The sequence below is a fragment of the Podarcis melisellensis genome (genome assembly GCF_964234715.1).
Source record: "Podarcis melisellensis genome assembly, chromosome: 9".
Lineage (NCBI taxonomy): Eukaryota > Metazoa > Chordata > Lepidosauria > Squamata > Lacertidae > Podarcis > Podarcis melisellensis.
In genome coordinates, this window is record NC_138541.1 from 59509824 (window position 1) to 59524876 (window position 15053).

At 42.1% G+C, this 15053-nt stretch overlaps 1 protein-coding gene across 3 annotated transcripts in view; it reads left to right on the forward strand.

Annotated features, from left to right (window-relative positions):
- CWH43 (cell wall biogenesis 43 C-terminal homolog) overlaps positions 1–15053 on the forward strand; it is a 35253-nt gene that overhangs the window by 8960 nt on the left and 11240 nt on the right. For 2 of the 3 annotated variants that reach the window (XR_014171514.1, XM_081924487.1), the window contains 8 exons: positions 4462–4653; positions 7454–7574; positions 7758–7912; positions 8887–9088; positions 10545–10633; positions 11935–12189; positions 12837–12962; positions 14486–14565. Coding sequence is in view for 2 of the 3 variants with exons in the window: in XM_081924487.1 (XP_081780613.1) it covers positions 4500–4653; positions 7454–7574; positions 7758–7912; positions 8887–9088; positions 10545–10633; positions 11935–12189; positions 12837–12962; positions 14486–14565 (1182 nt within the window). In the remaining variant the exon portion in view is untranslated. The remainder of the gene's footprint in view (positions 1–4461; positions 4654–7453; positions 7575–7757; positions 7913–8886; positions 9089–10544; positions 10634–11934; positions 12190–12836; positions 12963–14485; positions 14566–15053) is intronic. The other variant, XM_081924488.1, reaches the window with a different exon arrangement.

A 15053-nucleotide genomic window follows, 5' to 3' on the forward strand; every position in this document is an offset into this window, starting at 1 on the left:
ACATAGCAGCAGCAGCAACAAAATAAAACCAAATTTTTTTAAATAGATAAAAATATGTCAGAATTGCCAACATGAACTTCCTGCCATTAGTTGGTTGAAAAGACTGGAGTAAAAGGTTGTGGATCAGTTCACATTTCGCCCTGCTGAAACAGTGTGTAAATTGCATATTTTCAAGTGACATTTGGCAACTATAGTAGTGTTATGAGGTGGATTTTTTTTAGGGGGGGGCGGGGAGGAAGTAGTCTGTATGCAAGATCATCCTAACCCCTGGATCCAGCAAGTGTTAAAGTATAGGCCAGGCTAACTCCCTGTGTTGAGGGTGCAGCATGAGATTGCAGCCTTGAAAAAGTGCTTTTTTCAGGGTGAGTTCTCAGCTCCCAAAATGAGCACTGTGCTCTCGTGTGAAAAAACAGCATGTCCAGGTTTTACCAGAACAGTTGAGGGGTATGGGATTAATGACTGGCCACCACCTTATTTTTCCTCCTAATGACCCACAATTCCCTATACAGAGCTACCTTCAGATGTCTTCTAAAGGTTGTTTAGTTACTTATCTCGTTGGTTCAGGGGTCACATACACCCTCCAACATTTCTCTGATGAAAAGTGGGACATTCTGGGATCAGATCAGAAATTGGGATGGCATCTGTAAATCTGGGACTGTTCCTCCCGAAAATAGGGACACTTGGAGGGTCTGGAATGTTTGCACAAGCCCTTGGATGGACTTGGTGTCTTACATGATTTGTAAGAAATCTGAACACATTTTGGGAAGGCAGGTCCTATATAGAAATGCATTGTAGCTATGCAGAGAATATGTATTTTCACGACAGTACATTTGTTAAAACGAAAACTCATTTTAATTCCTTGTCTCCTGAGTAACAGTAATGTGTTTACATAGGTTTGTAGCTGAGTGAGCTGTACGCTCTTAAAATCACGAAGCAATCCTTAGATTGTTATGATGTGGCATATTTAAGGGGTTATTATGTGAAGTGTCAATGTCACTGCAGGGTGAAAGGGAAAAAAATAAGGAGCAAGCAGGCAATTGGTAAAACTGCAAAACAACAACAACAACCAGACACTAAACCTCATGGCTTCTGGTGCAAAATGATTGCAGACTAGGGCAAGGAAGAATGTCCCCACAGTACATTTTGCTAATTACGGTACTTAATTCTTCTGGCAATAAGTGATGGGCCAGAATTGAGGAAGTAATGCAAACCTATTGACATTGAGAGTGGACTTTGACTTCCTTTATCTTACAAAAAGCTTTAATTTCTGTTTTAGCTACATTTACAAGCTATAAGTACTCGAAGGCTACTAGAAGCAGACTATGTCAAACACTGAAATCAGCTCTGAATGTGCCTGTTATAACAGCCTGAACAGCTAGATAGATACAGGGTGAGCCTCAAAGCTTGCCACTGTGTTTTCCTCATTTGTGACTGCCACGTGACTTAATCTGATTATAAATCAACTTATAAAATCTGATCCCGAGGGGATGTTGTACGTATTGCCAGCTTTACTCAAACATGCTACAACAAGCGTTTTTTCCCTTGCTCAGATAAGTATCTGCCATAACAATGACTTCTACATATTTCATGCGTTCACATTGACACTGAGTCTGTGTACACATTACCCTTTACCCTGCCTCCGGTGTACTCCCATCCCTGTATTTTCAATCCATGTACACGCAGCAGTGCCCTCAGTGCGCAGGCATCTTGCAGTTTCTCCGGAAATACTGCGTTTTAATGTGCTTTGCCCCAGGCCAGCTTCAAACAGCTTCAAACAGACTTCATAACTTCATGAGCTTACTCTACGTGCAGTAAATCCAAAGTGTGTATAGTTGAAACAGTAAATAAACACCTGCGTGCATATACAAAGGATGTGAAGTTTATTTCCAGAGGCAGAGACAGGGTCGACAGCTTCAGTACACAGCAAACTGTGTGGATGTGTACAGTGGACTGCAAATCTGTTTTGAAACACAACGAGAAAAAGTGACCTTGCAATGTTTTAAAGTGGTCTTTTGCACACAGCCCACAATCTGCCCGGCTGGCCTGGCTTGTTAGCCTAAGCCGAGACCATGGATTTCCATGTTTGGTACAGTTTAATCAAACTTTTGCTAAATCCAGGATTGATGGGTGATTTGCACCCAGAGACTGTGGCCCCTAAAACTTAGGACAATACTTTAGTAAGCAAACAAGGTAATTAAATGAACTTGTAGTTAGCAATCCTAGGCACATATTTCTGGGAGCAAGACATGTTGTATTTCATCCTGGACAGGGCAGCCTTTTTCAACCTGGTGCCCTCCAGATGTTTTATGCTGAAGCCGGTGGAGCTGCCTGGGTGATACTGTTAGATGGTAACTATCCTCCTCACAGACCCTCCAAATGTCCCTATTTTCCAGGGATGTTCCTGATTTAGAGAAGCCGTCCCAGTTTCTGATTTGATCCCAGAATGTCCCATTTTTCCTTGGGACATCCCTATTTTCATTGGAGAAATGTTGGACGGTTGGAGTTATCCGACCTCCGAGCCATCTGAAGGCATAGGGAAGGTTTTTAAAAAATGTTTAATGTTTTATTCTGTTTCTATACAGTATATGTTGGAAGCTGCCCAGAGTGGCTAGGCCAACCCAGTAAGATGTGTGGGGTATAAATAGTAAAATTATCCATATGGAATGGGCCGTCCCTATTTTCATCGGAGAAATGTTGGAGGGTATGTCTTAATTGGTCAGGGGTCCCTTTACCTTTAAGGAAAAGCAGGACATTCTGGGATCAAATCAGAAACTGGGACGGCTTCTGTAAATCCAGGACTGTCCCTGGAAAATAAGGACACTTGGAGGCTCTGAGCTTTCCGTTTCTCATAGAAACAATGCCAAGTCGGCTTGTTGTAGGAAAAGAGGGAAGATTCCATTGCCTGACAAGCTGAGAAACAACCCCCCCCCCAACTCTCACCCCTGCAATGCAATAAAATAACATGACTGAGGTTATACATGGGTGGGGCCTGCATGAGAATAAAGTAAATTGGCAGTTCGTCTCAAAGGAATCGGCAGTAAAAAACGCAGAAGGTGTGTAGCTCCATTCATGTTCCGAGTTCTAAAGTGTGCCAAATGTGGCAGCTGCTTGGCATTCACAGGGAATCGTCAGGAGCATCTCCTTTCTTTGACACTAGATGTTGCTGTTGGGCTCAGGTGCTTTTGGCTCCGTCCCACAAGAAGCAGTTTTACAACAGGTGTGGATTGGCTAGGGCAGGTCTAACACTCTAGCTCTGACATTAGCCTCCATAAAAACCTAAATCCATCTTGAGGAAAGTCTTTTCTCAGTTGCCTGGGATTGGTATAAAAGTTGTAGACAGCAAAGGGAGAGAAATATATAGAGAAGGAATGGCTTATCTTTGGAAAGAAATCCTGATGGAAACATTCCTGGGTATGTAATATTTCCAGCCTATGTTGAATACTTAAAAGCTCCGAGATAATAATTGTAAGCGTCTTTTTAATTCACTGTTGTTTTAAAAGCATCTCCTAGTTTGATTTGACACTCCTCCCAGTTGATTTCAGAGTCTAAAAGTGTTGTTATGTTGACAAATTGCTCTGTTGTTGTTTTTTTAAAGGGAATATTTCTAGAGCAAATATCCTACGTTCCAGGTTAGGGAAAAAACACATCTGCTTCGATTAATATTTTCAATCTAAATTGCTAATGAATAAGAATTGGAGAATTGGCTCTCCAAAAAAGTAGTAGTATAGTTGCTGCTGGATGAATGATTTCTTGTTTTGTGTAATTGAAAATTTACCTGCAAGACTGGGATCTCTAACTAGTGTTTGTGTGTTGCAGGGGGTGAAGGTTATAAAAGAATAGCAGTGTAAATTTGGAGACAAAGTCAGGCTCACAACTACCCATAATGGCTCAGGGCTTATCCACACTTGTTGCAGGGGGTGAAGGTCTTTCTAAGCATTGCATTTAAAGCTCTGTGTTTCAGAGTAAGGTAAAGGTAAAGGGACCCCTGACCATTAGGTCCAGTCGTGGCTGACTCTGGGGTTGCGGCATTCATCTCACTTTACTGGCCGAGGGAGCCACGTACAGCTTCCGGGTCATGTGGCCAGCAGGACTAAGTCGCTAACTCTGTTTCTCCCCTAGCCACAACCTTGGATTCAGGCAGAAATCAGCCACGACTCTCTCTAGCTTGCTGCTTTTTTCTAAATCACATCGTTGCAAAACTCTAATCTTAACCCTGCTTCATCCTTCTAATTTACTGTGAGCTGGTGGAGGAGGCTCACCCATTTCCCCTCTCGCAAAGAACCCCTTTCCTTTGTTACCCTTAATGGCTCATCACCCAGGCTATCACCTCAACAAAGGAAGCTAACCTGGCTTATATTTTAACATTTGCTGGAACCAGGGTTAGAAGGCTTCCGCACAAACTCATAACAGTATTTAGAAAATCAGATAAATTTCACTCTGCAATTTTCTCATTTCTTTCAGGTTATGCTTCCTGGTCTCTTTATCATGCCCTTCCACCAATGATATATTTTTTCCCTTTACAAACATTGGAACTTACTGGCTTAGAGGTTTTTGCTCTTGCTTTCCTCTCTCCGATGTTTCTGATGATTGGTCCACTCTGGAGGTTGGCCAACAAGAAGCACATTCTAGCCTTGCTAAGGCTGACCATGATTGGTAAGTCCACTTCTGAAATTCTAAAGTGTCTTCGAAAAGCTTGGCAACAACAAGGTGTCAGGCCGAACTTTTCGAACGATGTTGTTGTTTAGTCGTTTAGTTGTGTCCATCTCTTCGTGACCCCATGGACCAGAGCACGCCAGGCATTCCTGTCTTTCACTTCCTCCCACAGTTTGGTCAAACTCATGCTGGTAGCTTTGAGAACACTGTCCAACCATCTCGTCCTCTGTCATCCCCTTGTCCTTGTGCCCTCCATCTTTCCCAACATCAGGGTCTTTTCCAGGGAGTCTTCTCTTCTCATGAGGTGGCCAAAGTATTGGAGCCTCAGCTTCACAATCTGTCCTTCCAGTGAGCACTCAGGGCTGATTTCCTTAAGAATGGATCGGTTTGATCTTCTTGCAGTCCATGGGACTCTCAAGAGTCTCCTCCGGCATCATAATTCAAAAGCATCAATTCTGTGGCGATCAGCCTTCTAGGAAAGAGAATAGAGACAGTTAAAATTCAGCACATTCACTAAGGCATTCCACAGCTACCGGTGGGACTACTTTCAAGTATCAGGGTTTATCCTACTTTCAAGTTTCAGGGTGTGGGCCTGCAGAATAAATCTTACTGACAAAAATGGGACCAGGCCAGTGTATCTATTGATTTAACACCTTTCTATTCTGCCTCCCCATCATAAAGCTGTAATTGCCTGGTTTGGAATACAAATCATTCTCAGCTATGTTAATAATGGAGTGCCATTTCTTCTAAAGATTCTCCTTAAACTTGAAACGTAATATTTGATTATGCAAATGTCATATCAGTGTTTGCATAGCTAGTTGCTTTTAGGCATATGAACAAAAGTCATTTCATATGAACTTTTAATATCCCGGTGAAACACTAATTTTTTTCTGTGTTCAGATCACCTGACCAGTTGGGCCAACTCACATTACTCTTTCTAGCAAAAAATAAAAATACGTCATTGTTCTTCTTCTAAGCAAGTGTCTCCCAACTTACACAGGGGTTACATTCCCGGTTATTGTGTGTACAGTGATACCTCAGGTTACATATGCTTCAGGATACATACGCTTCAGGTTACAGACTCAGCTAACCCAGAAATAGTGCTTCAGGTTAAGAACTTTGCTTCAGGATGAGAACAGAAATTGGGCTCCGGCGGCGCGGCAGCAGCAGCAGCAGCAGCAGGAGGCCCCATTAGCTAAAGTGGTGCTTCAGGTTAAGAACAGTTTCAGGTTAAATACGGACCTCTGGAACGAATTAAGTACTTAATCTGAGGTACCACTGTATACGTGAAATCGCGTATAGTGGGGAACACCATCTAAAAAGCCTGTAAACACTCTCTAAACCTCTGGAAACCCTTTTAAAAAGCCAGCAGTGTTTCCCAGACTGGCATGAACGGTTCCAGTGGTGGCTCTCAGTTTTCCTCATCGCTGGAGGACGATGTGGAAATGACAAAAAGGAGGGTAGACTGGTACCCCAAAGTGCCTGGCTGTGATTCAGAGGTAGACAGGAGTGGCAGACCTACATTTCAGGGGCTCTGAAGCTCAAGCTGTCATGCCCCCCTCCTTCACAACCAGCAATGAGGTCTGGGTAACCACTGTTATCTTCTGCAATGGAGTTGTTCCACAACAGATCAGCACACCTTTACAACTTCATTGCTACTGTCTCTCAAACTTTGGGATGGTTGAAATATATACAACAAAACATTAATCAATTTGTGTCGGGCAACTCATAAGGGATCTCCTAGAGTAGACCCAACATTTTAAAGCAATGTGAACTAAAGTCGCTTCAGGATTAGGAGTCCTGAAGTTTAAAAGCTTCATCGGTTTTATAGTACTGTAGATCCGCTTCTGCCCTGAAGTGCTTGGCTGTGGGTCAGATTTCACTTGCTGATGGTGCTCGTGCCATTTTTGCAGTTTTCCTGCTCTTTTCAGCCCGTTTTTTGTTTCCCCCCCCCTTTTGATATTTTAGTGTATTTTTGGTTTCTATGGAAGCCGCCCAGAGTGGCTGGGGAGGCCCAGCCAGATGGGCGGGGTATAAATAATAAATTATTATTATTATTATTATTATTATTATTATTATTATTATTATTTCACGCCTTTTTGCAATTCAAATCATTTTATTTAATTTTTTTCCGGCACCGTGCATAAGTGGGGAGACACCTGTATCTAAAATTCTCTTATCTTCTTTAAGAGGAATATGCACATACACCTGACAGGGGAGCTCTCTCAGATAACAGAGAAACTTTTCCCCACTGCACATTGAGAAACTTTGTTCTTACCGGAATGGTTCTGAATTGAGTCAAGAGAAATTTGCTAACCGCTCATTTAGGAATTTACCCTCTCCCAGATTCACTAGTTTTCTACATGCAACTATATATATATATATATATATATATATATATATATATATATATATATATGGACTCTACTGCATGAGTTTGCTGAACATGGCCCTCAGCTCTTAGAGAATAGGACAATGAACAGGTCTTTATTCAAGCTGAGGTAGAGCAGCCAATAGAATTCTCAACCAACAACACTGTAACAGCTGGATTCTGTGGAGGTTTACTGCTTTTGAGAAAGCATGCAAACGATCAGGCAATGAAATTATTAAGGGGTGTGTGTGATAATTACCTTTATTTGTTTAGGGCATCATCTAAGAACCTCTAAGTTCACTGATTTCAAAGAGGGAGACAGTTGCATACTTTACTCTCCCATTGGAACAAATAGGTGTTAATAGTGCTCAACTGTAGCTATATTATACAATTTTTATTTTAATTTTATTAATGTGTTTCTCTTTACAGGGAGCATTCTTTCATACCACGCTCCAAATGCTTACCTTCGACTCTTGATCTTGGCCCTGGGTGTTTCTTCATCGTTGTTAGTTCAAACAGTAACATGGTGGTCTGGCAATTCTTTACAAAGGTATTGTGAAAGAGGGCGCAAGTCTTGCATTATAAGTAGCAAGCTATCTTCTTTGACAGTAATCGAAAACCGTGAAAAAGCTTTAATCTTAAAGCAGATTTATACCTAATACTACAGCTAGTTTAGCTTATTTGTTTGCACATTCCTTAGAAATATATATGTTTAAATGTTCTGCTTTTACAGATACTGCAGAATCTGGGGATTTATACTAGGAAAAATTCTTCTTCTTGTTCTTCGGATTTGCTATACATCGTTAAACCCAGTATGGAACTGTACAACTGCCAATGTTATTATAACTGTCCTAGGCTTCGTAGCAGCACTTGAGCGAACATATACAGGTGACAATTCAAAATGAAGCCATCCCTTTCTTTGTATACCCTCAGCAGAATTTTGGGGGTGGTATGTGTGGAAAAGCATGACCATAAATATGAGCTACGACTGAGTGAGTGGGCGAATGGTAATCCTAATTTATCTCCCTGTCCAACCCCATCTTTAATTCCCCTTGCCTCTGTTTCATTTTCCTCTCTGTTCCTCAGGACTTTTGCCTTCCTCCGCTGCCTCACGGGCACCCTAACCTCCAACTTCCTCTATTATCAGGCCTGGCATCAGGAGGAAGCATCCTCAAGCAATTGCTGGGGACTCTGTGCCTCTGAAGGGATCACCCCTGATACCTGCCTCGATTCCTCCCATCACCATCACTCCTTCTTCTTTATTCTTTGGCGATTTCTCATAGCCGAGTAAGATTGTCTTCCATGAACACGATCTTAAGAGTGAGTCTGTAAGTGACTGGGGAGGCCAAATCTGGATCTACACATCCTTCCACTGTGGGGACATAGGTTTCTGGGTGGGAGTTGATCACAGTGAGGGTTTCCCAAGTGTGCCTTCCTCTTAGCACGTTTCTCCCTTTCGTCCTGAATTCGAGTGTCTTCAAAGTCCATGACACCTTTGGTAAGAGCTGTTCTCCAATTGGAATGCTCGCAGGCCAGTGTTTCGCAGTTGTCGGTGTTTATACTATTAGAATTGCCATTAGAGACCCTCTTAACCGTGTTTGTGTTATGTAAAAATCTTCTTAGAAATTTCTGAACACTTATGACTTCATACTCTTGGGTGTAATCTACACGCATATAAAAAAAACGCAGTGAAATGCTTGTTAAAAAACGTTTTGAAAAATAGATTGAATTTTGCATAGCTTGCTGTCGCCATCTAGTGTTGCATTTGTATATTGCACTTTACAACACTTTTAAAACATTTTATTTGCAGCTGTGTAGCTGAGTCCTTGATTTGCTGAATCAATGTTTTCCACTTTTTTAAGGTACTAAAAGCCAAAAACAAGAAGCAAACAAGATTGGAAACGCAGCAAAGGAAACCATTCATGGTTCCAACTGGTTTTTGTCAGGGACAGCTTTTGGCAGCCTAATGTTCCTCACCTTCTGGATTTTTGGAGAGGTCTCTCTAGTTTCTAGATGGGCAGTGAGTGGACACCCGCAACCTGGGCCAGATCCTAATCCACATGGGTAAAGTGTGTGCTCTCCTAGTATTTTATTAAGCAAGTTAAAAATATCAAATCCCAAACAGGTGGAGCTTGGAGGTCATGAAATTCTGGTAACGACAACAAGTTCCAAAGCAACCCTAGACAGTAATCCCTACATATAAACTGGTATTGGCTTTAATGACACACATGTGCCTCATCTCCTTGGGACTAAAGAGATGCATGATACAATTGGGAGGGGTGGGGCTAAGTTCTCATTTTGGGTGTAGGGTGGCAAGTAAATTATTACCATCATTGTGTTATTTAATTTTTTACTGCCTGAGGGTATCAGGTTATAAGGTTGATAAAACCATTTCCATGTTTTGTCTTTCATATTTGGAATGGTTACCAGCTCACATTCCTTGATAGCGAAGCTATTGGGGTTTTTAGGTAGGGTGTAGCACAATTCAAAGCACCTTTAGTTAGATGCAAGTCCCTACAAATTCAACGAGACTATATAACACCGATCCTGAAAGACCTACATTGGCTCACAGCACGTTTCTGAGCACAATTCAAAGTGTTGGTGCTGACATTTAAAGCCCTAAACGGCCTTGGTCCAGTATACCTGAAGGAGTGTTTCCACCCCCATTGTTCTGCCCGGACACTGAGGTCCAGCTCCGAGGGCCTTCTGGCGGTTCCCTCACTGCGAGAAGTGAGGTTACAGGGAACCAGACAAGGGCCTTCTTGGTAGTGGCGCCTGCCCTGTGGAACATCCTCCCCTCAGATGTTAAGGAAATAAACAACTACCTGACCTTTGGAAGACATCTGAAGGCAGCCCTATTTAGGGAAGTTTTTAATGTCTGATGTTTTATCGTGTTTCTAATATTCTGTTGGGATCCACCCAGAGTGGCTCTGGAAACCCAGCTAGATGGGAGGGGTATAAATAATAAATTGCTATTGTTGTTGTTGTTGTTACTATTACTAATACAGCCTTCGTAAGAGCATCTGTGTGTCTCAGGAGCCCTATTCAGATAACAGAAAACTGTGCTGGCTGGGAAAATAGGATTATGTCCACTCCACTGGTTGCAGTTAAAAATCAATGTGAATATTGAATGCAGTGGATCTGCCATTTCCCATCCTCAACCACAAATCCACAGACATGCCATGGACCACCTGGGTGAAGCTTGTGGACTGCTGGTAACATAAATGGTCTGCAGTCTAGCATACAGTTGAAAGAGGGGGCAAAATCTCAGACATGGCTGTCAAATTGCACCTCCTTCCTACTCCACCCTTCCTATAAAGTCGGGCACTGCTTGTTACAATAAAACTGACTGTAACTGGCTGGGAAATATTTAGCTAGTCTATCCATAACAACTTGCTTATCCAAATCCTCTTCAGATTCAGGCCAGAGGAAAAGAAAGGAATTAAGTTTAGCTTGTGCCTTCTCTTTGAGTTGTTTCTTTCGAAAAATGCAATAATTCTCTGTTCTCTCATTTTTACAGAGGCGCCGTTCTCTTAGGACTGGCTCATGGACTAATGCTGTCTTTCTGGCCTTGGTCTACCTGCGCCCTGTGTTGTTGGTGCCTTATAGGTAAGAATAAATGTTCTGCAGTCCCTAAGCCTTTTAAAGACATGTCATTAGTAGGAATGGGGAAGGGAGACATACGTTCTTCATTTGCTGAACTGTATAGACTTGGGGATCTTGCCCATGGTAAAATTCACAACTTGAGTTCATCTGAGAGTCATTTTTAGGTGATATATGAATGCGTTAGTCATGGAATAGTTCTTTCATTTTGAAGTCGATACTGCACAGTAAGTGGTTTAAGGATCTACGTAATTATTTCTCCATCCAGGGGGCTTTCGTATACAGTGGTACCTCAGGTTAAGTACTTAATTCGTTCCGGAAGTTCGTTCATAACCTGAAGCTGTTCTTAACCTGAAGCACCACTAATGGGGCCTCCCTCTGCTGCCGCACCGCCACTGCACGATTTCTGTTCTCATCCTGAAGCAAAGTTCTTAACCCGAGGTACTATTTTTGGGTTAGCAGAGTCTGTAACCTGAAGTTTATGTAACCTGAAGTGTATGTAACCCGAGGTACCACTGTACTGTCTTATACAGCAGGTGGCAAGAAGTATGTATGTGTTTTTAGCTCATGGTTGGAGGAACAGAAACAACATTTATCATGTTAGGTGTTAGAACTCAAGCTTGCTTGGAAACTCTAATCCATAATTAGTTTACCATACTTGGGTAAGCTGATAGCGTCTAGGCATTCCTGGGTGAAACCTTGATCCTCATCTGTGCAGTTTCTGCCCTAGTAGTAGTTTCTATACTGAGATCATCTTAGTCATCACAGTGGTTACCATTCATCTTGGATAATTCCACCTTCCTGACTTAGCAATTTTTCAGAACAGTGTATTACCAAATGTTGGGTCAACTGCTTCAGAATCTCTTTGGGTTCCAAGAGATAGCAATCCAACAGAAAGTATTTAAATAACTGGAGAACTATCAGACTGGTTTGAGGACATTATTAGTCTTGGGAACCCTTTACTGTTTACTCCGATCCCCGTTATAATAAGGTCTGTGATGGTTTTTATTCATGGGGATGTTTTATTATAATAAAGGGGATATTGATACTGCGTTATATTTATAAAGGGGTTGTTTCCATGAGATTTTATGGTGCCATATTTATCACTGTGTGTTGTAGCCAACATTAGTTCTAGTCAGAGCAGAACCATCAAAATTAATAGACATGACTAGCTTATGTTCTAGAGTACTAGACCTACTCTGAGTAGAACCGACAACCAAATGACAGTGGTGCCATATTGATCAGAATGACAATACATAGCAATGTTTCATGACTTTGGCATAATTTTTTTGTCTGTTTTTTAATAGGTGCAGCAGGAGCAGCTGGTCTGCTTGGCTTACGAACGTGGTATGCAGCCATTGCTGGCGACCTCCTAGCTGTCTTTACAATGTGTGTGTGGCCTCGCATAACCGGATGCTTCGTTAGCTGTTTACATCCTGGGAAAGTCATGAGTACAGCCATGCTCATACTTGTGCTAGAAACATTCTTCTGTGTGTGGTGCACAGCTTATAAATTTGTGCCTGGTGGAATCTATGCTAGAGAAAGCTCTCATATTCTTTTGGGTATGTTTGCTCTTCTTAGCCAAGAAAAGTCATCGGATTTCATTGGTTTGGGTATCTAAAGACTGTAAAATACAATCGAGAATGGTTTCACAGTTCTTTCTGTACTTTGACAAAGTTGCAGCGTGGAGTGCCCCTGTTCAGTATACTCCATTGCATTCCACTCTCCCTCCCTCCCTGGTTTTCTGCCCCGCCCCCTGGCAAAAAATATTCAGCATTCCATGAGCACTGAGCATGCTTATTCCTCATTGGACTGTTTTCTGATTCCACCCCATAAGTCCCCCCCATTTTTTTTTTTTACTTCTGCAAACGTTGAAGTTTCTCCAAAGCCTGCTGATATCTTCCCTCCCCTTCCTGCCTCTCTCTGTGTGTAGTAGTGTCATTTTGGCCACGAAAGCAAAGTTGGGATCAGCCAATGGGGACATTAGATTTTATGCTGGCTGTTCCAAATGCTCACCTTGTCCTGTTTATTGTGTTGGCTTAATGCATAAGCGATGAATTAGGAATCAGCTTTGCAAATTGCTAAACTCTTCACCTTCTATGTACTTACAAGCTGGCTGACTGACAATATCATATTGGAGTATTCTTGTGCAAGTTTCCCTTCCCGCTGGTCATAACCCCTCCCCCCATCTGTTATATTTTGATTACAGGGTTCACCATGCTGTTTATTGTCATAGGCACACTAGTTGAATGCAGGAAGGATCTTCACTCTGTGTTTAGGGTAAAAAGTAGTGATAAACCGTTCTTCCATGAAAGTGAAAAATACATCAAATTATGTAAGTATAACTTTGCTTCATTTCTCAAAAACAAATTGCCAGATAGACTTACAGGTCATTAAATGCACAAGGCTAGAGGGTTTGTTTGGGTGCTTCAGGCATAAACAAAGTGTTAGGCCACATCCGAGTTTAGATGATGCACTCAAGAATCCTGCCTAAAAAGTCATCTGTAACAACTGAATTATTGCCAAATTAGTATCTTTGCAACATCACTGTATTGCTGAACATTGTTCATCAGTCCAAGAGTTCAGTGGATATGTTTGCAAGTTCTTGTTGAGACATTGAGTATGTGCAGCTTTTGAGTAGACAATTAGTGTGTTGGCTACAAGCCAAGTTAAACAGAGTACGTGAGAACTTCTGCTTTGAGACAGGAAAGTCTAGCAACAGGTGGTGATTGGCTAAGTTCTCCCTTATGACACAGCAGTTTGGTTGTTGGAGTGTTGAGTTTGGAATAGGAGTTTGAATCTCGTCCGTGTATATATAGTAACTTGAACAAAGCTGTGTTTTATTCTGCTGTATATAATAAAACTAAACAAAAATCAAGTTACTAGTCAGCTAGTTCTGTTCCTGGTCGTCGTCCTGGAATGCATTGATTTGGCAGCTGGTAGCAAGAGTTAAAGGAAATCAGCCATGAGTGCTCACTGGAAGAACAGATCCTGAAGCTGAGGCTCCAGTACTTTGGCCACCTCATGAGAAGAGAAGACTCCCTGGAAAAGACCCTGATGTTGGGAAAGATGGAGGGCACAAGGAGAAGGGGACGACAGAGGACGAGATGGTTGGATAGTGTTCTCGAAGCTACCAGCATGAGTTTGACCAAACTGCGGGAGGCAGTGGAAGACAGAAGTGCCTGGCGTGCTCTGGTCCATGGGGTCACGAAGAGTCGGACACGACTAAACGACTAAACGACTAAACAACAACAACAGCAAGAGTTATGGTTATGATCCATCCACAGTTCTGACATACCACTTATCTGTGAGAGGAAACATATTTTCACCATTAAAATGTATCCCTTATCAGGAGGACTAAAGCTCCTAAATTGGTCCAAAGGAGAACCAGGTTATGTCCATCCAAGGATGTTATCTTGCACAACAGGAAGCTCAGATGAAATTTTTAAGTGTGTGTCCATACAAGGGTGTCCATAGATGAGGGATTTAAATATTCTGTCTCTGATTCCTAAACCATTGTTTCCCATCCACACTAGTTGGCAGTCCAGGATGGGATGTTTTCACCTGGTGTGTCCATGTCTCCATTTAACGTTTTCCCCAAACTGGACATGCATAACCAATGCACACTCTCTAAAAAAAAGATCCCAGGGAAATGGGCAAGAGCAAATGTTGCCAGCATATTTCACAAAGGATAAAGTGAAGGACTGTGAAAACTGCCTTTGTAAGAATTTGCCAGCTCAATATAAGTTGGGCACTATTCCTGACATGCTATTAATAGTTGATATTTGTAGATTCCCCCAAATCAATTTTTATTATTGCTCCCTTATACTAATATACACACTATTGATTTTTTTCTAGCTCTGTGGCTGTTCGTTGGGGTAGGCCTGCTGGGATTAGGATTGCGATATAAAGCTTATGAGAAAAAATTAGGACATGGGGTGAGTCATTTATTTACTTTTAATCCATTTAAATTTGATTTTATCTGTTTATTTTATTTTGACAGATATACTGCTTAATTGCAATAATCTCTAAGTGGTACACACACAACTCACTCAGTTCAAACTGCAAAATCAGAATGAAATACAGTGGTACCTCCGGTTGCGGACAGGATCCATTCCGGAGGTCCGGTAGGATCCCGAGGTTTCCGCAACCTGAGGACTGCTTCTGTGCATGCATGTGGGGCAAAACCAATAAACATTTCTGGGTTTGCTGCCAGTGGCATAGGGTGGGTTGTCAGCACCTGGGGCAAGGCAAGTAATTTGCACCCCCTAACCCGTGGATTTGCGCCCCCTAACCCCCAGATGTTGCGCCCGGTGCGGCCGGTCCCCCCTGCAGCCCCCACGCTATGCCACTGTTTGCTGCACTCGAATCCCGAAGTTTACGTAACCAGAGGGTTACGTAAATGGAGGTATGACTCTATCATTTA